At 60.9% G+C, this 27143-nt stretch overlaps 2 protein-coding genes across 7 annotated transcripts in view; both read right to left on the bottom strand.

Moving 5' to 3' along the window:
• PKD1 (polycystin 1, transient receptor potential channel interacting) overlaps window positions 1-23439 on the bottom strand; it is a 49641-nt gene extending 26202 nt beyond the window's left edge. For 4 of the 6 annotated variants that reach the window (XR_010115829.1, XM_063618381.1, XM_055243170.2 and 1 more), the window contains exons 1-14: window positions 23009-23415; window positions 7337-7408; window positions 7143-7214; window positions 6704-6873; window positions 5819-6490; window positions 5517-5700; window positions 4861-5081; window positions 4556-4671; window positions 4036-4162; window positions 3433-3680; window positions 2227-2982; window positions 1221-1352; window positions 847-1022; window positions 401-534 (exon numbers count right to left, since the gene is read on the bottom strand). Coding sequence is in view for 5 of the 6 variants with exons in the window: in XM_063618381.1 (XP_063474451.1) it covers window positions 401-534; window positions 847-1022; window positions 1221-1352; window positions 2227-2982; window positions 3433-3680; window positions 4036-4162; window positions 4556-4671; window positions 4861-5081; window positions 5517-5700; window positions 5819-6490; window positions 6704-6873; window positions 7143-7214; window positions 7337-7408; window positions 23009-23229 (3301 nt within the window). In the remaining variant the exon portion in view is untranslated. Of the gene's footprint in view, window positions 1-400; window positions 535-846; window positions 1023-1220; window positions 1353-2226; window positions 2983-3432; window positions 3681-4035; window positions 4163-4555; window positions 4672-4860; window positions 5082-5516; window positions 5701-5818; window positions 6491-6703; window positions 6874-7142; window positions 7215-7336; window positions 7409-23008 lie in introns of all 6 variants that reach the window. The other 2 variants (XM_055243165.1, XM_055243166.1) reach the window with 1 other exon arrangement.
• LOC134732529 (uncharacterized) lies at window positions 23232-23570 on the bottom strand. The gene has a single exon (XM_063618399.1). The coding sequence runs from the start codon at window positions 23568-23570 to the stop codon at window positions 23232-23234; it is 339 nt and encodes a 112-aa protein (XP_063474469.1).
• Between the last annotated feature and the right edge of the window lie 3573 nt (window positions 23571-27143).

Below are 27143 nucleotides of genomic sequence, written 5' to 3'. Positions count from 1 at the left end.
CTCGGCAGAAGCCCCCGCCTGAGGAGCCCGAGGTGAACGGCCGCACCTGCGGCCCAGCCCTAAGGGTGCCAGGCTTCCAAGCCACATGCGGGAGGGAGCACAGGTGCAGCAGCACTGAGGGCTGCCTGGTGAGGACGGCACCGCCTCCAAGTACAGCTGCACTCGGGGCAGCAGAGCAGCAAAAGCCAGGCCGGGGGGCAGTTCACGGGGCCCAGCTTCCCTGTCCACTCCCCCCACGCCTGGCCCCTCCCTCACCCCAGTAGGAGCCTAAGCCATCAGCCCAGGTGAGGTCACAGTGACGGCTGTTGGGGAGGAAGGGGGGCAGGCTGACTAGGGGATTGGGAGGGCCCCGTGCTCAGGGCCTGAAAGGCAGTGGCCCCCTCACCCCCTCATCCCTCACCTGGGGCAGCGTAGATGTGCGTGACATTGTGCTCCACCAGCACCTGGGCCACCGAGGGGTCTGGAACCAGGAAGGACTCGTTGTACGGAGGCTGGAACTGGTGGAGGGCCTGCTCCCCATCCCCAAAGGTCCACCTGCCGGGGCGGTGGGAGGCAGTGAGTGGACCAGGACAGGGGTGCGCGGTGGCGGGGCAGGGGATGCTTGGGACCCAGCCGAGGCTCCACTCTGCAGTCACGCCCTGGGCCTCCGTTCAGGGCCCACTGGGCTGTGCTGAGGCCTCTCCCGGCTCCTGTGCAGCCTCAGGGCTCCTGTGCACCCAGTACCTCCCAACACACCGGGAAACCGAGGCTCAGAAAAGCGGCCCCCTGGTGTGGGGTCCCTCGGCTGAGGCTGGGGCTGGGACAAGAGCCTGGTGCCCACCCCCAACCGGCCCCCGAGTCACTCACAGGAAGGCCACCTCCACGGCCGAGTCCACCAGCACGCCCGCTGTCAGTGCCAGCGTGGCATTGGGGGACAGCACGGCTGGCACTGTGGAGACCCGCAGGCCCTGCATCCTGTTCATCCGCTCCACAGTGACGTTGTAGTTCACGGTGACGTTGCTCACGTGGTTGGAGGCCGTCAGCTGCAGGGACAGGCGTCAGTGGGCCCAGGTGGCAGGTGAGACGCCTGGCCCTGCTTGGCGTCCCTCCCTCCACTCACCCACAGCCATGGCAGCGTCCTCGGGCAGCATGAAGCAGAGCAGAAGGCAGAGGTGAAGGTGGAGCCCGCCTCCACCCCGCCCCACCCCATCCCCTCCCCTCCCCACCCCCCGCCCACCTACTGAGAGCTTGAAGACCGCTGCGCTCTGATAAATGACATTGAAGACCACGTTCTGGAAGGTCAGGGACTGCTTGTCGTTGATGGTCCACCGGAAGACCATGTCCGAGCCGGCCTCCACCACGGGGCTGTACCTCTGCGGGGTGACTGGTGTCAGCCTGGGCTCTGTGGAGGACTCTGCCCTTAGCCTGTCGCCTCCTGGACACACCTCCCATCCGGCTGGAGAGTCCCACGCGGGGCACAGAGGAGAGGAGGTGCCCGGGGCTCTGCGTGCCACAGGAGCCAAGACCGGGCTGGGACACTGTCCGGCTCTCCAGCCAGCCATGTAGTACTACTACTGCCTCAACCTCTCTGTGCCTCAGTCTCCCCATCTGTAAAGCAAACCTAGTACCAGCTACAAAGAGCCCACCTCTGAGTCTTCTCAGGCCCTCCCGGGGCTCCTGCCCCAGCTCCTCAGCCAGAGAGCTCAGAGCAGCGAGGGGAGACACATGGGCCTCACATTGGCTTACAAAACCCAGGACAGGCTGCACAGGTCACGCTGGGGCCATCAGAAACAGCCCCTCCCAAGGCCCCGGTGCAGGGGCAGGTACCCGCAAGACGGAGACAGCCCTGTCCCTCATGTACCCAGCATGGTGGCACCGCGGGCAGCGCCGTTTCCCATCAGACGTTCAGACTCCACCTCAAAAGCCACCCGCTTTAGCAAGGCGAGAACACAGCAGAGGGCGTGAGACACTCATGGGGGCTCACGTGAGGTCGGGGGGCAGAGTTTTAAATTCATTTCGTGAAATGAGACAGTGGAACGTGTTAGCGGAGACGCTGTCAGAGCTGTGACTTTCCAGGAATTTATAGTCCGCCAGGTAGCCTGAGGAGCCAGCAGGACCTTCCCGGGGCGGACGTCCCCAGTAACTGGGCTGCACCCTCACTGGGAAGCCAGGCTTCGCGCCCTGCATGGGCACCCTGTCTGCAGGCACCTGCCTGGGGGCTGGTGGGGGAGCCTCGGCCATACTCACCACTAGGACTCCCTGCAGTACACGGGCCTCGGGGCTGGGCGTGGCGCGGAGGCCACAAATGGGCTCCTCCACCGTCACCCGCAGGCTGAGGTTGGCCCGGCTGGCGCTGTTTTCTGCCACAACGTCCACCACGTGCTCCCCCTCACTGAGCCACGGCAGTGCTACCACTGAGAAGAGGGTATTGTTGGTCTCCCAGGGGCAGCCGGGCACGAAGGCGGCCACCAGGGCAGGGCAGGCAGCCTCAAAGCGGGCGCTGACATTGCCCCCAGGCCAGCGAGCCGTGGCCGTGGCGTTGGCACCGGAGTCCACCTGGAGCACCAAGGCTGAGCCATTGGTGGGCACATAGAGGCGGCCGTCGCGGGGGGCAGGGTAGATGACCCGCAGCCCAGAAACTGGGGAGACCACGTCAAAGCTGCAGGACAGGTTGTGCCTGGACACGCCATTGCCCACCTCTGCCCGGACCTCATAGCGCCCAGGCAGCCGCAGCCCAGGGTTAGGCCTCAGGCCCAGCAGCATGGTGAGCTGTTCCGTGGCTGCAAGCAGCCGCAGGGCACAGGCGGGGCAGGCCCGAGGGCCCTCCAGCTGGGCTGGCAAGTGGGGCAGCCATGACGAGGCGTTGGCAGAGAGGTACGGGGCCTGGGGGCCAGGGTGGCCGGGAGCTGGCGAGCAGTGCAGGAGGGCGCCAGGGCCAGCGTCGTGCTGCAAGCCAACGAGGTCACCAGGGAGCATGAGGACATCCTGGCCGTGGAGGATGACCTGTGGAGAGGGAGCAGGGCTGCATCACGTCCTCACGGTCACAGCCTGTGGACCCTGCACAAGGGACGAGGGTGGACAGGCAGGGCTCCCCGCTTCGTCAGCCACACCTCAGGGAGCCTCCCCACAGTGCTGGTGACAGGGACAGGCAGGACAGTTGCAGACAGGGGGACATACAGGGAGAGGACACAGGCCAAAACTTGGCAGACAAGAAGGAGCGGCTGTGCCGGGAGACAGGAAGAGGAGGCACAGCTCGTGCCAAGGGCCCAGGCGAGAGCTTCTACCACTGGGAGAGGGGCAAGAGCACTGCAGACGTCAGAGGTTGGAGGTGGCAGGGACGTGGGAGTGGCCTGCAGGCTGGGTGTGTCTGGTGAGCAGACCCAGACCTTGGGCAGCAAACAGGAAGGTGGCCTGAGGAGATGCAGGGAACAGACCCAGGTCATGGCCACACACCGAGTACTGCGCAGGGGGTCCTGCGGGAACGGAGAAGACGAACTCTCTCCATAGCGCATAGGGGGCCCCGGGTAGCCCCGGCCCTGACGTGCAGCCATTGGCGCAGGCCTGGGGGTGGCAAGAGGCATCCAGCGGCAAGCAGACGTTGGCTCCAGGGCACCAGCGTCCCCCTGGCATGCACGCGGGGGCCAGCTGGGCCCTGTTGTCCAGGGACCTGCTCTCAGGCTCGCTGCCGTTCTCCAGGGATCCTGCGAGGAGGGGAGGGTGTTGGGGCCCTGATTCGCCCACAGGCCACCGTCAGAGATGCCCACCAGCCTGCACTGGCAAGCCTGGCCTTGCTGTGAGGACAGGTCTCCCCGCCCAGGCAGCACTCCCAGCCCAGAGCTGCGTCCCTGTCTCTGACCAGCCGACTGACCAAGGCCGGCCCCCAGGCAGGGCCCACCCACTCCATCCCCAGGACACCTGGAACGAGCTGGTGTCTCTGGAACCCCTGCTCTGTCCACTTAAGACTGGGGACCGCTCTGGTGGCCACGGGACCAGCAGACGTGAGAGCTGAGAGAGGCCACCCCGAGTCCTGCGGCGCCCACCTCCCCAGAGTCCCACCTGCTGTGCTGAGGAGCCGGTACACCTGCAGCCGCAGCTGGGCGGGCCGCCGGAGCTCCTGGGTCCCAAATTCAGCTGTGGTGAGGAAGGCTTCGTGGCTCAGACTCAGCCCCGGGAATACCATGACCTGGCGGACAGGGGGCTGCCTCAGCTCCACAGACCCCACCCCAGCCTGAAGCCCAGACTCCCCCCACCCAAACTTCCCCAGGAAGAGGGGAGGGAAGGAGAGCGAGCCATCAGACCCCAACAGGCCTGGCTCCTGTCTCTCGAGAGGAAGACTCTGATGGCCACTGTCCATGGGCAACAGGACCCCTGACCTGCCTTTCAGGAATAACTCACACACACTCAGAGAAAAGGCCTGGGGGTAATGTGAGTCAAGGCTTTCCTCTCTGCACTCTGGATTTTCCCAACCATCTTCACTGGGCACAAGCAACGTTAAGGCCCCCAAGTTTTTTAGCGAGACCCACAGTGGGCAGGGCAGGCAGGAGGGCGGGTTCTAGAACGCAGGGGGGCCGACTACCTCCACGGGCTCATGAGGGGCTGAGAGGCCGTCCTGCTGTGCCAGAGGCGTCGGGGGTCCCTGCAGGTCCCCACTGGGCGCTCCCACGAGGAGGTTCTCGGCATCCTGCACTGGGCCTGGGGTGGCGAGTGTGCAATGAGGCGCCAGGCCAGGGCCCAGGACACCAGGATGAACAGACTGGGGACCGAGCTGCCCGAGAACCCCCCAACCAGCCCCTCGGCCTCAGCCCAGGCTCCACCGCGGGGGCTCGGCAGGCCCCTAACCACAGCCAGCGTCTGAGGCCCCCTGCCCGGCCCCCCGCACACCTCCGGGCCGCAGCTCGCAGACATAGCTGTGCGGTGCCGAGCACAGGTCCGTGTTGCACCACCCAGTGGGCCCGAGCCGGACACAGTGCTCGGCTGTGGCTGGGTGTGGCTCCCCGGGCAGCCAGTTCTGGCAGCTCTCCAGGCTGAAGGCCTCGCCCTGCGGGGCTGGGCCCACCTCCGCCCCCTGCACAGTCGAGAAGCCGATCCACACGTCCAGGCTCCTGTGGGCGGGTGTGGGATGGCAGGGGGCTCAGGGCACTCCTCCATCCTCCCACCGTCACAGTAGCCCGTCGGGAGCCCCATCACTGTCTCCCTTTCCAGATGGGAAAACTGAGGCTCAGAGCCCGGAGGGCAGGGCCCACCAGCCCAGGCTCACGGCAGCACCCACCCACGGAGTCTGTGGGCACCGGTAGGGATCCCCGTGCAGGCCACCTCCCGTATGGCATGCCCAGGAGTGTCCAGAGGCTGCCCCCAGCTCGCGTCTGCCTCTGCATCTGCAGAGCTGACAGGAACGGCCCCACCGGCCAGTGCCACCCACTCACCAGGGCCGGCCCAGCTCCCGCCTCCCGCCTCCTGAGCCTCCCCAGCCGCAGGCTCTGCCCCAGTGCTTCGGAGACCTCCCAACCTATGGCCCCTCGGGGGGTGGGGGCAGGCACCTGGTGACCCGGGAGACCAAGAAGCGCTGCACGGCGGGATTGTCCACCATTGCCAGGGCGGCCCCGGCCCAGGCCCGGCACTGCTCCTGCGCCTGCAGCCAGGCCGCCTTCTCTACCACCAGGCGGTAGCAGTGCCCGTTGCCAGGGAAGATCTCCGTGTCCGAGGGGCAGAGCGGGTGCACCACTGGAGACCGGTGGGAACGAGGGTGTCAACAGTCAGTGTGGGCCTAGGACGGGGGTACCAGGCTCTGCCCCACCCGGACAGCCCTGGGGAGGAAGGGGAGTGGGCAGCAGGCACTCACCTCGGGCCGGCTCCTCGCCCAGGGCCACGATGCTGTAGGCGGCCTCCAGGCCTGAACCACCACGGTTCTGGATGCTGAGTTCGAGGCTCTCGTCAGTCTGCACCAAGGACGGGCACACAAGCTCCAGGGCGGCAGGTGCCGCTTCCACCTGCACGTCTGTCCCCAGCAGGGCTGAGCCGGCCCCCAGGGCCAGCACAGCCGTCACGTGATAGCGGCCAGGCAGCACATAGCGGTGCGAGGTGGCCGGGCCAGCGGCATCCACCTCGGGGGAGCCGTCTCCGAAGTCCCAGTGTGTGGCAGTGACAGGGAGCGGGGCAGCGATGTGGAAGGCTGCTAGCTGGCCAGAGGCCAGGGGTCCATGGGGCCCCACCAGGGCGGCCCCTGGGGAGGCAGGGAAGACGTGCTGGAGGAGGGTGGGGCCCCCACAGGTTGGGGCAGGAGGCGGGGGGGGGCCGGAGCAGAGGGACAGGCAGGCGAAGGAGGCACTGGAGGGCTGGGCCGCCCCACACAGGCACCAGCCCTGCTCCGAGAGGGCCGCAAGGCCCTGGCCGGTGGAGAAGCAGAAGGCGCTGCAGGCCTCTGGCTGAAGCAGGCCTTCATGGGCAGCTGAAAAGGACACTGCTGCCACGGTGCCTGAGCTGTTGTCAGGGAGGCAGGCGACATACTCCTCACCTAGAAGAAGCAGCTGCTGGACCCCAGGTTCTGCTCCTCCTGGCTCTACCCCACGCCCCCCCATCTGCCCACTGCACTCACAGGCTCCCATGCTGCTCCCGTGGCCCGGAGGCCCTCCCTAGGGAGGCCTTCCTGAGCCCTGCCCAGCGTCTGCAGGGCCCAGATCCCACCTGGCTGGGAAGGACAGAGCTGGCCCCACCCACCGGCACTCACCACAGCCACTGTCCAGCAAGGGGATGCCAAGTAGAGGCTGGCCAGCCAAGAAGCCAGGCCCAGCACACGTGGCTGCCTCGGGCTGCACCACCCGCACCTGCTGCTCCTCTACCCATCGCGGCAGCCACGCCAGGCCACAGTCACACTCAAACGGGTTCCCACTCAGGTTTCTGCGGGGCAGGGGCAGGTGTTGGGGACCAGGTCTGGTGGGAAGGGTCTATGCCAGCCCCCCACCGGCAACCAGGCCCTGGAGCCACCCTGACAGCACCGCCTCCCCTGCCCCAACCAAGCCGGCACCGGGGTGCTCCAAGCAGGCAGTGAACTGCCCCCAGGATCTGGTCTCAAGCCTGGAAGGGGACATGGACCAACTGGGAGGGCAAAAGGGATGCTGGGGGCCTGGGGTCCAGCCAGGACACCCACCCAAAGAACCACAACTTACATTTCACTTAAATTAAATAAATTAGCAAATATTCCTTCTTCTAACGTAGAAATCTTGTTGTTGCTTATATCCCTGGAAGAGAGGGGGGATTCGGCAAAGCTGACAGAAGCCCCCCACAGCTGAGCAGCAAGAGGCGGCGCCGCCGGCCCACCCAGAGCGAACCCCGCATGCTGGCATGGCTGGGGGACACTCACAGCTCTGCCAGCGCCGAGAGGTTCGCCAGGAGCCCGATGTCCAGTGCCCGGAGCAGGTTGTGGGAGACGTCTCTGAGGAGTGAGTGGCTGTGGGTCAGGGCCAGAGCCCCTAGTAGGCCAGGAGGCCATCCCTGGGCCCACCCCATACATTTCCAGTACCCCCAAGCTATGGCCTCCCACCGTTGAGCTCCCCACTCCCAGAGGTCAGGAGGGGCCTTTCTGATGGAAGACCCAAATGAACACTCATCTGAGGAAACCAAGCCAGGAGAGGCCTGGGGGCCCCAGCCCTCTGCACCCATCTCAGCCCTATGCCGAGCGTCACACGGACCTGTCCACCCAGGGCCAGGATGGGTACGGACCCCCAACCCATCCCACCACAGAGCCAAGGCCCCCCATCCCGTCCACAGTCCCACCACAGAGCCAAGGCCCCCCATCCCCTGTCCACAGTCCCACCACAGAGCCAAGGCCCCCCATCCCGTCCACAGCCCCCACACAGGCTCGAGGGCCCCCCATCTCCTGTTCTGAACCCACAGGGTGGTCCCACTGTGGGACCACAACCAGGTATGACTGTGTGAGAAGCAGGCTCACTACCAGACTACCAGGGAGCACAGGGGAGCAGACACCACCTTGAGGCACACAAACCCAGAGAAACAAGACCTCCGAGACGGCCAGGCACCGGGGGCGCAGCCGGGAACCCAGCACCGTGGGAGCTGAGACGGAAGGATGGCCTGAGCCCAGAACTTCGAAACCACCCTGGGCATCACAGGGAGACCCCGTATCTACAAAAAATATACATTAGCCAGGCATGATGGCATGCGCCTGGGGTCCCAAGTACTCGGGAGGTAGAGGAGAGAAAAATCACTTGAGCCCAGAGAGGTCAAAGCTACGGTGAGCTGCATCACTGTACTCCAGCCTGGGTGAAAGGGCGAGACTCTACCTCAGAAATAAATAAATACACACATAATAAATAAATAAAACATCAAAGACCAGCAGACCTAACTCCATCTAAAATACACAACTTCTACACAAAATATAAATAAAATTACAAAACAAACTACAATCTGAGAAAAGCACTAGCAACTTAGATGACATGCTAAAGGCCAAAAATACCCTCCTGATACACAGCTAATAAAGAAAAAGTCAACCATTACAGTTAAAAAGAAAAAAAGGAATCTGGGTGTGGTAGCTTAGGCCTCTAATCCCAGTGCTTTGGGAGGCACAGCAGGGAGGACTGCTTGAGGCCAGGAGTTTGAGACCAGGCTGGACAGCATAGCAAGACCCCATCTCTACAAGGAAAAAAAGAATCAGCCAGGCATAGTGGTGTGGAGCTGCAGTTCCAACTACTCCGGGGGCTGAGGAGGGAGGATCGCTTGAGCCAGGGAGGTCGAGGCTGCAGTGAGCTGTGACTGTGCCACTGCAGTCCAGCCTGGGCGACAGAGCAAGACCCGGTCTCAAAAGGAAAGAAAGAGAAAGCAAGAAAAGAAGGATGGCCGGATGCAGTGGCTCACTCCTGTAATCCCAGAACTTTGGGAGGCCGAGGTGGGTGGATCATGAGATCAAGAGATCAAGACCATCCTGGCCAACAGGGTAAAACCCTGCCTCTACTAAAAATGCAAAAATTAGCCGGGCGTGGTGGCGGGAGCCTGTGGTCCCAGCCACTCGGGAGGCTGAGGCAGGAGAATCACGTGAACCCGGGAGGCGGAGCTTGCAGTGAGCCGAGATCGCGCCACTGCACTCCAGCCTGGGCAACAGAGCCAGACTCCGTCTCAAAAAAAAAAAAAAAAAAAGAAAAGAAAAAAGAAAGAAAAGGAGGAGAGAGAGAGAGAAGAAAAGGAAAAGGGGAAGGGGCCAGGTGCCGTGGCTCCTGCCTGTAATCCCAACACTTTGGGAGGCTGAGGCAGGCAGATCACCTGAGGTCAGGAGTTCACGACCAGACTGACCAACATGGAGACACCTCATCTCTACTAAAAATACAGAATTAGCCGGGAGTGGTGGCAAGCACCTGTAATCCCAGCTACTCAGGAGGCTGAGGCAGAAGAATCACTTGAACCCGAGAGGCGGAGGCTGCTGTGAGCTGAGATCGCACCACTGCACTCCAGCACCCCATCCTGAGCAACAAGAGTGAAGCTCCATCTCAAAAAAAAAAAAAAAAAAAAAAGAAAGAAAGAAAAAAAGAAAAACCAGGCAATTAAAAGCAGCACAATTGGTCACAGCCGTGGGAAAGACATCCCACGTCAGTAGTCAGTGAAGAAAAAGCAGAAACCACAGGGCGGCAGCATGTCTCTCTTTTCAGAGCTGCCCAAGTTACAAACCAGGTCCTGGAGTTGGTGATGCGGAGGTGAGAAGCCAGAGGGCCCGGGCAAACCAAGAACTCCACATCCCCTCAGCCTCAAGCACCTCTGGGGTCACCCTGCCGCCCACCCTGGGCACCCCTCCTGGTCCCACGCACTCCCAGTAGTGCTCCTGGCACACGGACTGTGACTCCCTCCCCGGCTCCGCAGGTCTGCACACCACCCCCCTGCTCCCCAGGACCCCGAGGCCTAGCCTCCTGCCACGGGCCTCTACTTCCCCAGGTGTCACCCTCCCCACACATGACCTAGCAGGTGCCTCCATCTAGACTTGCTCTTCCCAGCAATGACCACCTGGCAGCCAGGCCCAAGCCGGGGCAGCCTCCAGCCCTGAGCACCCGCCCAGCCCCTGCCAGCCTCCAGCCCTGCTCCCCCTATCGGAGCCCCTCTCCCGCAGCAGCCTACCCGGCGCAAGAGAGACGCACACACAGGCTGCCCGGTAGGGCCCGGGGCCAGGACAAGGGCTTGAGAGGGGAACCAACAAAGAAGGGGACCAGAGGCCACCCCAGCTGAGGGGACAGAGCCTCCAAGGCCTTCTCCGTGCCAGGAAGCAACACCAGCCACTGATGGTGGAGCCGGGCCCTCATCTGGGCTGGGCGCCCAGACAGACAAGACACTGGGCACTGGCTCCCGGAGCTTCTCATTCCATCTGTGGATAGGGGGCACGCTTGGGGGTGCAGTTCCCTTCCCCCAGGGGCTGTGGGACACTCAGAGAGCCTGTGCCAGTGCCCTGGGCTCCAGAAGGGGAGAGGATCTGGGCGCCAGGCACACAGGGAACGGCCCCTACGGCAGGGCCACCGCTGCCCCCTTAACTGAACCCAGCTTCTCTACCGTCCCCTCCTCTACACCAAGGTAGCGACACGGGCTGAGGCGCTCCCCACTGCCCATAAGGATGGGTGGGCCCACAGCCGCGCTGCTAGGCATCCACACCATCCCCGCCGTGGGGTGGGACAAGTTGGCGGCTGGGAGACCAGCAAGAGGCCATTCTCGAGACAGGGTGAGGCAGCTGGACTGACACCCGCTGCCCAAACACCATGTCCGAGGGGGAACACTGTGCCTTGAGGAACTGCAGTTAGACCTGAGGAGGGACTTTCCAGCAGCTGCGGCAGCAACAGAACCAATGCTTCAGGGAGAAATGAGGCAGCGGGACCTGAGGCGCAGCAGCCCTAGCGGGCGAGAGGTGCTGCAGAGGCCACGGTGAACACAGGCAGGCCCCCTGGAAGGGGCACAGGTGTGAAACTGCCCCCGGGAGGGGCACAGGCTCTCGCACCTGCCCCCAGGCATGGGGAGCAGCTCCCACCCAGGCCACAGGAGAAAGGAAAGAAGAAAAAGCCTGAAGATGTTTGGCCACACCTCATTTTCTGGAAAATCCATCAAGAGTGGCTGCTGCTGAGAGCTGACAAGCCAGGGCAGGGGTGGGGGCAGGTCAGCCGAGGACCCCAGAGCCCCCCCGCTCCCCGCCCATCCCACTGTGGACCAGGCCTGGGGGTGCCATGGACACTTCTTCCACACCAGCAGGCAACCCCGCCTGTCACCGGTTCTGGCCATGCACTCCCCACATGCCAGGCTCTGGGCTGGCCCCTTCTCCCCGCCCTCACCGCAGCCCAAGGCCCAGAAATGCAGCAAGGTCTTGGGGACCCCGCTCGGCCGAGCTCCCAGTGCCCAGGGCAGTGGAACGAAGCTGGGGCCCAGACAGGAGCCAGGTGCAGTCCCCCTGCCCCCAGGGTGTGGAAGCATCTGCCCTGGGCGGGACTCAGGTGCCCCCTGGGTGTGGAAGCATCTGCCCTGGGCAGGACTCAGGTGCCCCCTGGGTGTGGAAGCATCTGCCCTGGGCAGGACTCAGGTGCCCCCTGGGTGTGGAAGCATCTGCCCTGGGCGGGACTCAGGTGCCCCCTGGGTGTGGAAGCATCTGCCCTGGGCAGGACTCAGGTGTGGGCTTCAGGGACAGGGACCAGCACAGGGGTCCCCGTGGAGTCCTCACCCCGCTTACTCCCGTACTTTTCCACGTCTCCATCTGCTTTTGCCATCGCCATTCTGGGGGAACGCCAAGGCCTAGCCAGGCGGCCTCGCGCCAGCCCCCCCACCCCGCCCCTCGGGCTTCCTCTGCACCAGCCAGGTGACATCATCGCCGCTGTCTGATGCCCTGCCCCAACGTTCTGGTTCCCTGCAGGGATGGGGGACACGGCAGGGCCCAGGCATCTGGCAGCAGGACCACCGAGCGGTCCCAAGTCCACGCAAGAGCACAGAGCGGAGTGCAGGGTCCGCTGGGGTCCCCAGGCCTTGCTGCCCCATGCGTCCCTCACCCCAGTTCCTGCTATGAGCTGGAAGGGTGGGAGCCAGGGGCACAGGGACGGCCTGATGGGTGCCCGAGGGCCAGGATGTGCTCCCAGGGAAGCTGAAGCCAAGCTTATTGGGAGAAGTGCACCCCCACTGGGGAGGCAGGACGGTGCCCCAGCCCCGGGACACGAGGGGCCCCCAGCGCTGAGCGTCCGATCTGGAAGGCAGGAGGAGTTAGGACCATCCTAACATGGGACCCAGCAGGCTCCTTAGCAACTGCTGGGGCACCAGTGGGTGGAGAAGGAAGTCCCAGGTGTGCGGCCACAGTGCAGGTCTTCACCCCTTCCCGGCACCCTTGCCCATCCGGGAGCAGGAGCAGGAACAGCAGAGGGTGTGGCCAGGCCTGGAGGCTGCCCCTCCACAGCCCTGTCGCAGGTGGGGCCACGTCCCAGGGCTGCGGGCAGCAGGACCGGCCTGCCGGCCCGAGGTAGCTGACACATCTCACGCTGCAGCGGGTCTGCCCGCCACCCAGGCATGTGAACCCCAGGTCGGGGCCCCTCACCCTGGAGCCTGGGCCCCTCAGGGGTGTTCCCAGCCAGGTGCTGGCTCTCCTGCCCTCCCCCTGGGCTCTGCCTACAGTTGGCTAGAGGGTGGGTGAAGCCTGAGGCTGGCAGGGCCGGGAACTCTCGGGGCTGGGCCTTCTGCCCCACAGGCGCTCCTGGGCAGGGGGAGCTGGGGTCGGGGCGTGCAACAGTGGGACTGAGGAGAACTTCCCTGGGTGTGGGGCAGCTCCCACGGCCCTCCCAATCCACAGCAGACGGAACGGCCCCAGACAAACCGGACCTGCCTCAGAGCCCCACACTCAGAGCTGAGTGCCCCAGGCGCCCACTCCCCAGACCAAATGCTGAGTGGGGTCTGGGGGCCGGACGGAGCCCCCAAAGAAACATCTGCACATTCCAGACGCGTGTGGTCAGCGGCGGGCGTGCGCCAGGCCCAGCACCCCCACCCGCGCTGGCCGCCTCACTGGAAACTGGGCTGGGGGGACCGGCTCGGAGGGGCCGCCTGCGGGGCTTATGTAACCGCTCCTCCCTCGGCAGGGGCAGGACAGGACGCCAGACCCGGGGAGGCCCCATGGCCCCTACCAGGCCCTGTCCTCTCCTGGAGGAGACGGCTCCCCTCAGCCGAGCAAGAGGACCCCCAGGCCCGTCCCTCCCTAGAGCAGGCCCAGGGTGAGGAAATGGGCTGCAGTGTGGGCACTGGAGAGGACAGGGGACAGGCGGCAGTGCCACCCCCACTGCGGCCCCTTCCTCGCTGGGCCAGCCGAGCCATGACCTCATCTGTTTCCCTCTGCGCTGTGCTCCTTTCTATTTAAGGAGAGTGAGGCGGCTTCCAGGGCCGGAAATGATCCTGTTTAAATTAACGGGCTGCAGTTTGGGACGGCGCTCATTTGAAGGAAAACAGTGCAGCCCCGGGATGGGCAGACGGCTGCTGGCTCCACCTACCACTTCCATGGGGAGGGCCAGGGAGGCCGGCCACAACCCTGGCCCCACGAGGGGTGGGGGTTGCAGCCTCTGATAGAGGACGAGGCTGCCAGGGCCCAGGCAACAGAGCCCTGCACAAGGGTCTCTGGGTCCCAGTCCCGGGGTGTGAGACTAGCTGGGGAACCCCAGGCCCAGAGGCACTCTGTCCTTACAGGTCCCTCCCACGGCTGAACTGTCCCTGGGATGAGACGCTGGGGGTGACATGGGCAGCCTCAGGTCCTCCCGGGACCCACAGGCAGGCACAGGGATGGAGACTCTGGCCTCAGAGGCTGAACGAGGGAGATGAGAAAGGGGAGCCTGCAATGCCCTTGCCTACACTGATGGAAAGACACAGCCAGCTCAAAAAGGGCCATTTGGAGACGAGCCCATCAGTGGGGCGTAGGAAGGAGGGTGCTTCATACGTACATCCACCTGCCGCTGGGGTTGGGGCCCCTCTTCCAGATCAAGGAGAGAATGAGGGCCGGCTCCTGGTGCCCCTGCACGCAGCCGACGTGGAGCCAGGTGCTGCGACCCCCTTGCATCCCTCTCCACTCCCACCCTTCACAGCCGGTGTGGGCAGGTGCTGCACTGGCCCTATGCTCCTGATGGGCACACTGAGGCTCAAGGGGCCTTCCTCCTCCCCCAACACCATTCCCCAAATACCTCCCCGGGCAGCCAGCAGGGTCCAGTGTGTCAATGGAGGAAGCCAGGGCAGGAAGAGGGTGGTGGGGGGGAGGGGCAGGCAAACTGGCCACATGTGCCCAGCTGTGCAGGCGCAGCAGTGCCCTAGAGAGGGCAGCAGCACAGATCCGGCCGGGCAGCCGGAATCCCATCACCCACTCAGCTGTGGGCACAGCCAATGACGGCACGAGCCATCCTGAGGCCAGGGCCACAATGCACAGTGGACGGGCTCAGGACCCGGAGCCCCCGTACTCCCACAGCTGTGACGTTCCCTGGGAATGGGCTTGCCCCAGCACTGGCCTCATTCCTGCCTCAACCAGAAGGAAGAGCTGGCTTCCGCCCCTGCCTGGGCACAAAGCCCTTTCCGAGGTGGCCTCACAGGAGCCAGCCTGTCTTCAGATCATGGAGCTGCTAGGTCAGGAACACCAGGCTGGGCCGGGGCTGGGCCTCGGGAGCTGCAGGGAGAAAAGGACCCAGCCCGCCTCAGCCCCAGATGTAGCCCTTCTCCTGCCACCAGTGCCTGGGCACCCCAGCCCCTAGGCGGACAGCTGCCAAGCCATGAAGAGCGAGGTGTTCTGGGAAAGGGCGTGAGCTGCATTTTCCAGCTGCGCTCACTCTGCAGGGAGACTGCGGCGCCCCCGCCGCTGTGCCCGCAGACGTGCCCGGCCTCAGCCAGCTGGAGCGCAGGCAGCAGAGTGCAGGCCAGGCCCAGACGGCAGCGGGATGTTTTCATTCCAGGGCGCTTGGTGGGCTGGGCTGCCGTGGCCACTGCAGAGCTCCAGAAAAGAACACGTGTGTCTCCCTCCAAAGTGTATTCCTCGCTGGAAAGCACATCCCAGGCAGGGTCTCCCCCATGAGCAGGGGTAGAGGACCCCACACCCCATGGGGGAGCGAGGGCAGTGGCAGAACCACCTCATACCCTAGGGGACCCAGGGAGGGGCTTGCAGATGCGGGACCCACATTTGGCAGTGGTGCCCGGCCACTGTCACAAGATGGTGGCCAGCGCATCACCTGCTCGTGGGCCAGGATGGCAGAGGAGATTCACGGAAACGGCTCCAGCAGGAGGCCCTCACAGAGACGCCCTGGCCTCAGAAGAGCCCACAGAAAGCCGGGAAGGGGGACGTCGAGGCTCAGGCTTGGCACAACCTCCCCAAAGCTCCCAAAGGCCCTCGGTGCCCACCAGCGACAGTGCACACCGCCACCACCTAACAGCAAGGCTGCAGCAGGGTCCGCACGTCGGGGCAGGCAATGAGCGGAACTCAGGCAGTGCCGCACGCCAGCTTACATCAAAAGAACAAAAGGAGTGAGGATGGCACTCACGGCTCTGCCAATACTTCCCAGCCCCGCATGTCTCACACACACCAGAACGCGTCAAAAGGCACCAATGCGCAAACACCCAGATGCAGGCACAAGCAGGAGTGGGCCGGGTCTTGTGAGCTCCCACAGCCACGGGGCCCTGCGCTGAAGGCACTGAGGCTGGGTGCTGAGGGGTCCATAGGAGTCCGCCCGCCCAGGCTGCTCTGGCTCCCGTCGTCCAGTGTCCGGTCTAAGCACAGGCACAGTGCCTGGCTCTGGGTGCCTCTCACCCTCAGGCTGTTACACTCTGCTCTGTGGCAGGGCAGGTCTCACAGTGCATGGAGGACAGGGAAATGGGGCCCCGGAACCCCTGAGGGAACCAATGGAGCTACTTTAACAAGTTATGATTGTCGGGGCTGCCAGTGGCTGAGCCAGGTCACTGCTACACTGCCCTGCAGGGTGCATCTAATCATGGAGCCCACTTTACAGGTGAGGAAACTGAGGCTGAGAGACTGGACCAAGGTCACACCGGAAGTGGAGGCGCTGGGACGTGAACCCAGGTCTGACTCCAGGGCCCAAATTCCCTACACCTGGGTTCCCAGCCTCCTTCCTGAAACTGAACAGGAAACTAGAGGGAAGGGACAGAGCAGGGATGAGCCAGGGAGGGAGAGGTAGGAAGGGCTGGCAGCACCCAAGCAGCTGCACCTGGGCGCAGGGCCCCTCAGCCCCTCAGGGAGTGCAAGCACATCCCAGCCCACTCGGAAGCGCCACTGCCACCTCTGTCTGTCTATAAACCAGGGCACTGGTGTGGGCCCCAGGCCCCCTGTGTGGCTCTAGGTGTCTGCCCCAGAGCACGCTGATGAAATCGTCTCCACCATGGCTTCGCAGAGCCTCAATTTCCTGGTCTGTAAAATGGGACCAGGAGTGGTTGCAACCCTGAAGCGCTGTGATGAGGCACGGAGAGACAAGAACACAGAGGGCTCGGCGCAGGGCCCAGCGTGGCCACCGCGGGGGAGAGGGTGCGGGCTCTTCCCAGACCTTTTCTTTTTGAGACGGAATTTCGCTCTGTCTCCCAGGCTGAAATGCAATGGTGCGATCTTGCCTCACTGCAACCTTTGCCTCCCAGGTTCAAGCGATTCTCCTGTCTCAGCCCCCAAAGTAGCTGGAACTACAGGCATGCGCCACCATGCTCAGAATTTTTTTTTTTTTTTTTTTTTGAGACAGAGTCACGCTCTGTCTCCCAGGCTGGAGTGCAATGGTGCGATCTTGCCTCACTGCAAGCTCCACCTCCCGGGTTCAAGTGATTCTCCTGCCTCAGCCTCCTAGTTAGCTGGGATTACAGGCGCCCACCACCACACCTCGCTAATTTTTGTATTTTTAGTAGAACAGGGTTTCACCATGTTGGTCAGGCTGGTCGCGAACTCCTGACCTTGTGATCCCCCCACCTTGGCCTCCCAAAGTGCTGGGATTACAGGCGTGAGCCACCGCGCCCATCCTGTTTTTTTTTTTTTTTTTTTTTTTTTTAAGACCGTTTCCTAGTCGCCCAGGCTGAAGAGCAGCGGCACAATAACAGCTAACTGCAGTCTCAACCTCATAGACTCAGGGAATCCTCCCCCCTCAGCCTCCCAACTAGCTGGGACTACAGGCGCCACCACTAACATCTATTTGTTGGTCTCGCTATGTTGCCCAGGCTGGCCTCAAACTCCTGGCCTCAAGCGATCTGCTCTCCTAAAGTGCTGGGATTACAGGCGTGAGGCACCATGCCTGGCCGGCCAGTGGTTTTGATTTGTGTTTCCCTCATGACTAATGTGGCCTACCATCTTCTCACGCGCTGCTGGCCATCTGTGCGTCTTCTTTGGAGAAATCTCTGTTCAGATCCTGTGCATTATTTTTTTTTTTTTTTTTTTTTTGAGACAGGGTCTTGCTCTGTGACCCAGCCTGGAGTGCAGTGGTGTGATCACAGCTCATTGCAGCCTTGACCTCCTCGGCTCAAGTGATCCTCCCACCTCAGTCTCCTGAGGAGCTGGAACCACAGACGCACACCACCACATCTGGCCAACGTTCTTGTATTTTTTAGAGACCGGGGTCTCACCCTATTGCCCAGGCTGGTCTCAAACTCCTGGGCTCAAGCGATCCACCCACCCTGGCCTCCCAAACTGCTGGGATTCCAGATGTGAGTGACCCCTTGTCCACGTTTAAATGAGGTCCCTGTCTGTTCTTGAGTCATAGTGTCCCCTGCATGATGTGGATGCAAGCCGATACCGCATGGATGACCTGCAGGTGCTCTCTGTCTCCAGTCACCTCTGCAGCAAGAGCTCAGGTGCCCCACATTCCCGACTGCTGCAGACACAACCAAAGCCTCCCCATCTCTTCCCCTACCCCTGCTGGCAATTGCGTACAGGAGTGAGTGTGTGACTTCTTGTCCACATTTTTGTCCACAAGTTTGGCGAGTTCGCATCCGTGTCTAATAAAGAAACTACCGTTTCTCACGCATGCAAGTTCTGAATGCCTGAGAGCGGGAGCCACGTGAGACCTGGCTCAGGGACCCCGGGTGAGGCCAGCTGGACATGCAGGATGCAGGTCCTCACCACTGCCTCCGCTTGGCTGCCAGGGCTCTTCCTAGAAGACACGGGCCTCTCCTAGGCTCTCCTGACAGAGGCCCCACCCCTGCCCCCCAGTCACCTTGCCCCTTGGGGAGTCTCTCTGGGCAGCTCCCTGTGAGAGCTTTGAAACCTGGCTTCAGTGTCACCTGCACTGGGGGTCCTCCCAGGCCAGCCCCCTCCCCATCATCTATCTCTGTCCTTGGAGAAACATTTGCATGTTGGTTGAACGCGGGCTCCAGTGATAACGGAGCCCTCAAGGGTGGCTCTTCTTCTGGTGAGGGCTCATGGAGGCCTTGGTGACAATCCCTAATCCTCGCTCTCAGGATCCAGGGACCAGAAATGGGAGCCAGGGGCCCCTCCGTGGCCCGCCCAGCCCCCAAGGAAGCTGTGTCTGTGGCAGCTGCGCTCTAAGGCATCAGGCCTAGGAGTCACTCCAGAATGCCTGTCTTCCCCGACGCCAATCCCAGGCAGGGGCCCCGGGGTCTGCGCCTCCTGCCCCTACACTCTCCCACACTCTCCTGTCATTCAGGGATGCAGGCGGGAAAGGGCAAGGCCCTGGGTGCTCCTATATTTTACATCAGTGAACCAAGCACCTACCAAGTCCCTCGATATGCCCAGTCCTGGCCCCCAGCATTTGCGAGACGGCAGCAGACTCAGGTGACCCCCAGCCAGGGCGAGTGTTATCCAGCACCAGAAGTGGCCTTTAGAGCAGGGGACCCTGAGCTGATGACATCTACACCTAGGTCAGTGCCAGCCAGGACAACCTCTGGGACAATGGGATGTCGGCTCCAATGACCAATTTACAAGAAACACAAAGGACATACTCACAGCACCACAGAGGTGGCACCACGGAGGTGGCATCCCCAAGACACAGCGGGAAATCCAGGCTGCAGGAGCCAGTTTCTTCAACAAATCGCACAAGGAAAAAGAGAGGAAGGGAAGCTCCTAGACATCATCGGACATTTAAAAGACAGGCGGTGCCTCACACATGTCATCCCAGCACTTTGGGAGGCCGAGGCGGGCGGATCACGAGGTCAGGAGATCCAGACCATCCTGGCTAACACGGGGAAACCCCGTCTCTACTAAAAATACAAAACATTAGCCGGGCGTGGTGGCGGGCGCCTGTAGTCCAGGCTACTTGGGAGGCTGAGGCAGGAGAATGGCGTGAACCCGGGAGGCGGAGCTTGCAGTGAGCCAAGATGGCACTGCTGCACTCCAGCCTGGGCGACAGAGTGAGACTCCATCTCAAATAATAATAATAATAATAAATAAATATATAAATAAATAAATATATAAATAAATAAAAGACATCACTCACACCTGTAATCCCAGCACTTTGGGAGGCCAAGGCAAGCGGATCACCTAAGGCCAAGAGTTCCAGACCAGCCTGATCAACATGGTGAAACCCCATCTCTACTAAAAATATTTTTAAAAATTAGCCAGGTGTGGTGGTGGGCACCTGTAATCCCAGCTACTCAGGAGGCTGAGGCAGGAAAATCGCTTGAACCCAGGAGGTGGAGGTTGCAGTGAGCCGAGATCACACCATTGTCCTCCAGCCTGGGTGACAGAGCCAGACTCCATCTCAAACAAAACAAAACAAAAGACATCAGCTGGCTGGTCCAAGCACAGTGGTGTTTACAACGAATTGATCGCAGCCAGGTAGAATTCTTCGTTCTTTCTCCAGTCCCACTGCTTTCCTTGACCAGCCTTAAAGACACACATATATATTTTTGACTGGGCGCGGTGGCTCACACCTATAATCCCAACACTTTGGGAGGCCAAGGCAGGCAGATCACTTGAGGTCAGGAGTTTGAGACCAGCCTGACCAACGTGGAGAAACCCCGTCTCCACTAAAAATACAAAATTAGCCGGGAGTGGTGGCACATGCCTGTAATCCCAGCTACTGGAGAGGCTGAGGCAGGAGAATCGCTTGAACCTGGGAGGCGGAGGTTGCTGTGAGCTGAGATCGTGTCATTGCACTCCAGCCTGGGCAACAAGAGTGAAACTCCGTCTCAAAAAAAAAAAAAAAAACATGTATATATTTTTAAAACACATTGGCCAGGTGCGGTGGCTCACACCTCTAATCCCAGCACTTTGGGAGGCCGAGGTGGGCAGATCATGAGGTCAGGAGATCGAGACCATCCTGGCCAACATGTTAAAACCCCATCTCTACCAAAAAAAAATTAGCTGGGCATGGTGGTACGTGCCTGTAATCCCAAGCTACCAGGTACTTGGGAGGCTAAGGCAGGAGAATCGCTTGAACCAGGGAGTCGGAGGTTGCAGTGAGCTGAGATCGTGCCCCTGCACTCCGGCCTGGAGACAGAGCAAGACTCCGCCTCAAAAAAAAAAAAAAAAAAAAAAAAAGACATCAACTAATTGCACTGTGTGGACCTTATTTGGCTCCTAATTCAAACCATTAAACCAAAAATCTGAACACACCAGGCCTTCTTCGGCGGCATGAAGGAATTGTTTGTTGTGTTAGGTGGGTCTGCGGTATTGCGATGCCCTCCAAGATGCTTGCAGATAAAAAGGTGGCTGAAATCTGGTTCAAAACATGGGTCAGGAGGGAGAAGGGTCGGGGCAGGGACGACAGGGCAGGCTCTGGGGTGGGGGGGGTCTGGGAGTCAGCCACGGCTCTGCCCACGTCTCCCCACGAAGCTTCGAGCCACACGGAGCAGCACGTTTTGCAGTACGCCATCTTTTCCAAAAACCACCACCTCTCAGCAGCATCATTAACCCCAGGAAGGCTGTGGACTCAGAAGCCCCGGCCATCCTCCACCTGGGACTGGACACAGCTGTCCCTGCTGAGCCTCACCAGCCGGGGAGCCACAAGTGGAGGGGCACCTGCGTGAGCGTCCAGGAAGGCTGCTGGTGACACCCAGAGAGCAACGCTCCTGGGCCCTTAAACACCCGCCAGCAGCTGTGATCCGTGTCCTTCACCTCTCCCAGCTTGACCCCTCTTCCCTGGAGAAAACCCAGCAGTCTCCCCAAGGAGGAGTTTGCAGGGTAGACAGCAAAATGGCTGGGCAGCCCCCACAGCACAGAGGGTGGCCTGGGGGGCCAGCCAGGGCCTTAACATCTTTCCTAAGGCCCTAGTTTCCCATGGGTCCCCTCATCCCACCTTCCAGAACTCCCCCAGCGGCGGCTCCAGGTGTGTATAGAACAGCACCCACCTGCCCACATGAGGTCACCCTGTGCCCTGCTGCACACCTGAGGGGCCTGGCATTCGGAATCTTGCCAGCTCACACTGGGACAGGCCACCAACTCCAAGGGTACCCCTCCTCCAAACCCCAGGACCAGAGCCTAAGGGGACAAGGCAGGGGCAGGGGCTCCACTGCTGTGCCGAGGGTCTGGAGAGCCCAGGCCTTGTTCTCCGCTCAGCAGCCACCAGCGCCCTTCTCTCCTGGACAGCTCCTGAGGGGCTGCTCACATGGACATCATCAGGTGCTGGGAAGCAGGAACCACCAGGACCCGGACAGAGCCCCCAGTGACCGGCCTGGCAGACAGAGGAGCCCTCAGCTACAGCATCAGAAACAACGGGTGGGGTAGGTCTGATGCAATTCTGTGGGCGCTGTTGCCAGGCAGGAGGAGGCCATCTCCACAGAGACAGCCGCGAGACACACGCTTCCACAGTCAGGGAGCGCAGGAGCAATGTGGCCCCGAGGGGCACGGGCTCCACTGGTCCAGGAGAACCCATTCTTCTTCCACCCTTGAGACCACCCAGCAAAGCACCAAGGACACACGGCTCCCCTAAGGAAGGGTGGCCACAGGCAGGAGTGACCCAGAAACGTTACAAAACCAAATGCTAGGACCCACCCAATGTTTAGCAAGCCTGGGGATGTGCCACGTTCCCCAGGGATCCAGCACACACCCAAGGAGACACAGTGTCCCGGCGAGGAGCCTGGAGCCTGGGAAATACAAGGCATCAGACTGGCCCCGAGACTCTCCCCAACGCTGGGGACAACTGTGTGCTTATCTTAGTACCCTGCACCCTTTTCAATCCAACCCTGGGTCCTGGGCACCTCACAATTGCAAACCCCTGCTATGCACACCCCGGCTGTGATGCCTGCGACAGGTCCTGTCCTGGCTGTGATGCCTGGGACAGGTCATGTCACCTCTCCAAACCTGTTTCCTCATCTGTGAAATGCAAATCTCCACGGTCCCTATGCCTCGGACGGTCAGAGTCAGGATTCCGCATGACGACCCCCAACAGGAGCCTGGCACAGACCTGGCTCTGGGCAGCGTCTCCATAAAGGCCACCTGTTGTTTTTATCTCCAGAAAGCGAACATGACAAGACTTTAACCCCCCACGGCAATCCCCCCTCACCCGTTCTCAGAATAGCCTTGGAACCCAATAGTAGAGCGCCTGAGGCCCTTCATGACCCCAGCCCACCCGCGAGCCCACCTCCCACCCTGCCCCTACCCCTCACACCTCCCGTGGCCAGCCTCCAGCCTCACGGTCTTTGCTAACACCGTTCACCCCCCTTCTTCTGGACCCACCTAATCGCCCCTTCCTAAGCCTCAGGCCAGTTCTTGCACATCCATCAAATCCTTGTCCAGACACCTCCTGGAACTCTTCCCTGCCGCCCCCTACAGCCATCTCCACCTCTCTGGGTACCACACAGCCACAAGCCGCATCCCAATTCCTCTCCAATTAGGGACTGTTTGTCCTCCCAGCTGAGCGCGGCCTCCGCGCCCCGCCCCCGCTGGCGTCTGCAGAGCCCCCGGGCAGGACGCCTGTCTCCAGACCCGGGGTTTTTCGGCTCCCCGGGGCCGTGCCAACCGCGGCTCCAGGAGTTCCTTATTTAGCAGGGCCGCCGTCCCGCGCCGGAGCCTCGCCCTGGGAGCGTCCTGGCCCGCGTCCTGCTTCCCGTCCCGGGCCAGGGAACGCGCCCACGCCCGCCCGCCCCGCGGCCTCTCCCGGGTCCCGCTGGGCCCGCTACTCACAGCGCTGTGGCGTCCGCGGGGATGCGCAGCGCGGGACTGAGCGTCCGCAGCCCGCGGCCCGAGCAGTTGACGCGGCAGGCGACGCCGGGCGCAGGGCCGCAGAGGCAAGGGGGCTCGCAGGGCCCGCAGCCGCGCCCGGGGCCCCCCGCCAGCGCCCCGAGCCACAGGCCCAGGCCCAGGCCCAGGGCCAGCGCCAGGCGGGCGGGCGCGGCGGGCGGCATCGTTAGGGCAGCGCGCGCATGGCCCCGCCGTCCCCAGGCCCGCCCGCGCGCGGAGGCCGCGGCTCAGGCGGGGCCCGCGGACGGCATGGCGGGCGCGGGGCTGGATGGGGCTGCGGACGCGACCTGCTGCTGAGCGACGCCCGCTCGGGGCTCGGGGCCAGGCCGCTCCGGGAGCTCGGCCGCCCGCTCGGACGCTGGCGCTGCAGTGCGGGCCGCGCCGCGGCTCCTCCTCCTCCTCCTCCCCGCGCGGCGCGGGGCGGGCGGGGCGAGGGGGGCGGGGCGGGTGCAGGCTCCGCCCCCTTCTCCACGGCGCCACTGGGCCAGCGACGGGGGACGGGCATCCGGAGGCTTCACCCTCCGCTCCACAGGGTCGGCAGCAGGGCGGGGCGTCCGGAAGCTCCGCCCCACGCGATCCCGGGTCGCATGCGACGTGGGGCGGAGCGGGAGGCGGGGCGTCTGGAAGCTCCGCCCGTCGCACTGCAGAGTCGGCCGAGGCGCACGAGGTATTTTTCACGCTCCGCCCCACTGCAGGCTAAAGTGCGTGGGCGGGAAGCAGTGGGCAGGGCGCCATCTGTCTCCGCCCTTCTGTGGTGTGGGCTGGGCCGCGGGCTCCTCCTCCTCCTGCAGCAGCCACAGGCCACACCCTGATCCTTCTCCCGCGGCTCAATCTCCATGCGTGTCCCCAGTCAGTGCCCGCAGCCTCCCGATGCACCCGCTGGCTCCAAGCCTCCCTACCCCAGGTTGCCCGGCTAAGAGAGAGACAGAGGGAGAGAGGGGGAACAGAGAGAACAGGCAATGGGAGGTTGATGGTGAGAGCTTATTGAAAGATAAGAGGGAGGAAACCCACATCCTTCATTCCCTATCCATTCATTTATTGCCTTATTTATTCCATTGAATCTTCACAGCTCTAGGAAAAGGGTGCTACAATTATTCCCTTTATTAAATGAGGTCACTGAGGCACAGACAGTTTAAGAAATTTGCCAGCGGGGCACAGTGGCTCACTCCGGTAATCCCAGAACTTTGAGAGGCCAAGGAAGGTGGGTCCCTTGAGCCCAGGAGTTAGAGACCAGCCTGGCCAACATGGCAAGACCACGTTTCTACAAAAATTAGCCAAAATTAGCCAGACTAGCTCATGCTTGTAGTCCCAGGTACTCGAGAGGCTGAGGCCGGAGGAGCGCCTGAGCCCAGGAGGCAGTGGCTGCACTGAGCCGTGATTGTGCCACTGCACTCCAGCCTGGGCAACAGAGTAAGACCCTGTCTCAAAAAAAAAAAAAGGAAAAAAGAAAAAAATAACTGGCTGGGAGTGGTGGCTCATGCCTGTAATCTCAGCACTTTGGGAGGCCGAGGCGGGCGGATCACAAGATCAGAAGTTCGAGACCAGCCTAGCCAACATGGTGAAACCCCATCTCTACTAAAAATACAAAAATCAGCCGGGCATGGTGGCAGGCACCTGTAATCCCAGCTACTCAGGAGCCTGAGGCAGTAGAATCACTTGAACCTGGGAGGCAGAGGTTGCAGTGAGCCGAGGTTGCACCACTGCACTCCAGCCTGGGCAACAGAGCAAGACTCCATCTCAAAAAAAAAAGAAAGAAAAGAAATTTCTTTTCTCACACAGCAGGTGGGAGGTAAGGCTGCAATTGTATGCCAAATCCAGCTTTTAATTGCAGTCAAATGACAGACGTAAGATTCAAGGACTCCAGTGGAGGGAAGAAACAGCCACAAGAAACTGCTGCCAAATGAGCAAAACAGATTAACCAAGTCTCAGTGATTGTTTGAAGGCAGTTGTAGAATAAAATGCAATTGTTTAGAAAGGATTTCTTAAATAAAAAAGATATGTTTAAAGAAGCAAATTAATTACCTGGAAATGAAATTCTAAACTATTTGAAAAACCATGTAGGCCAGGTGCGGTGGCTCATGCCTGTAATCCCAGCACTTTGGGAGGCCAAGGTGGGCAGATCACAAGGTCAGGAGTTCGAGACCAGCCTGGCCAATATGGGGAAACCCCGTCTCTACCAAAAGTACAAAAATTAGGCCAGGCATGGTGCCTCATGCCTGTAATCCCAGCACTTTGGGAGGCTTAGGTAGGCGGATCACGAGGTCAGAAGTTCGAGACTAGCCTAACCAACATGGTGAAACCCCGTCTCTACTAAAACTACAAAAATTGGCTGGGCATGGTTGCACACACTTGAGGTCTCAGCTACTCGGGAAGCTGAGGCAGGAGAATCACATGAACCCAGGAGGTGGAGGTTGCAGTGAGCCAAGATCCCGCCACTTCACTTACAGCCAGAGTGAGACTCTGTCTCAAAAAAAAAAAGACAGGAAACTGCAAACACAAAGTAAGTGTGCCAGTATTGATACCAGAAAAATAAACCTAAGGCAAAAGGTGTTAAATGGGAAAAAGTCTGTTTTTCTACACATAACAGGTATAGTCTATGTAGAATATATTATGAACCGTTGTGTTCTCAAAAGTAGAACTTTGGCTGGGTGCAGTGACTCACGCCTGTAATCCCAGCACTTTGGGAGGCCGAGGCGGGCGGATCACCTGAGGTCGGGAGTTTGAGGCCAGCTTGACCAATATGGAGAAACCCCATCTCTACTAAAAATACAAAATTAGCGGGGTGTGGTGGTGGTGCCTGTAATCCTAGCTACACAGAAGGCTGAGGCAGGAGAATCTCTTGAACCTAGGAGGTGGAAGTTGCAGTGAGCCAAGATCACACCATTGCACTCCAGCCTGGGCAACAAGAGCAAGACTGTGTCTCAAAAAAAAAAAAAAAAAACACACAAAAACAAAATAGAACATCAGCCCACAAAGCTAACTGTGAAATACAAAGGTTTTGAAAAACAAAAAGTTTGCGGGAGGGTTTATTAAACCTTCCCTCGAAGTTTACAGATCAAGTAGACCCAGGAGGTTGAGGCTGCAGTGAGCCATGATCACACTACTGCACTCCAGCCTGGGGAACAGGGTGAGATGCTGTCTCAAAAAGTTTACAGATCAATTTTTGTCCGGGCACAGTGGTTCATGCCTGTAATCCCAGAACTTTGGGAGGCCAAGGAAGGAGGTTCACTGAGGCCAGCCTGGACAACAGAGAGAGACCCCATCTCTACAAAAAATACAAACAAAAAACTAGCCAGGCATAGTGGAGCTTGCCTGTGGTCCCAGTTACTTGGGAGGATGAGGTGGGAGGCTCACTTGAGCTGAGAAGGTCAAGGCTGCAGTAAGCCACGATCGCACCACTGCACTCCAGCCTGCATGACAAGAGTGAGATCCTGTCTAAAAAAAAAAAGAGAGAGAGAGAGACAATTTCTTTTTTCTTTTGAAACAGAGTCTCGCTCTGTTGCCCAGGATGTTGGAGTGCAGTGGCATGATCTCAGCTCACCACAACCTCTGCCTCCCAGGTTCAAGTGATTCTTGTGCCTCAGCCTCCTGAGTAGCTGAGATTACAGGCATGCACCACCACACCTGGCTAATTTTTGTAATTTTAGTAGAGACAGGATTTCGCCATGCTGGCCAGGTTGGTCTCTAACTCCTGGCTTCAAGTGATCCACCTGCCTTGGCCTTCCAAAGTGCTGGGATTACAAGCATGAGCCACCGTGCCCAGCCAAAAAGACAATTTTTTTACGTCAGTAAAGATATAGAGACTTTGAGTAGCACAGTTAATAAGCTGCATTGTACACAAAATAGGGCTTGTTAACTATTTTGGCATTACAGATGTTAGGCAGGGTCAGAGGAAAAGCTTAGATAAGAACGTGGCCTTTGGCCGGATGCGGTGGCTCACGCCTGTAATCCCAGCACTTTGAGAGGCCGAGGCAAGTGGATCATGAGGTCAGGAGACCAGCCTGGCCAACATGGTGAAACCCCGTCTCTACTAAAAATACAAAAATTAGCTGGGTGTGGCGGTGTGTGCCTGTAATCC

The sequence above is a fragment of the Symphalangus syndactylus genome, chromosome 14 (assembly GCF_028878055.3).
Source record: "Symphalangus syndactylus isolate Jambi chromosome 14, NHGRI_mSymSyn1-v2.1_pri, whole genome shotgun sequence".
Taxonomy (NCBI): domain Eukaryota; kingdom Metazoa; phylum Chordata; class Mammalia; order Primates; family Hylobatidae; genus Symphalangus; species Symphalangus syndactylus.
This window is presented reverse-complemented; position numbering and strand designations above follow the sequence as displayed.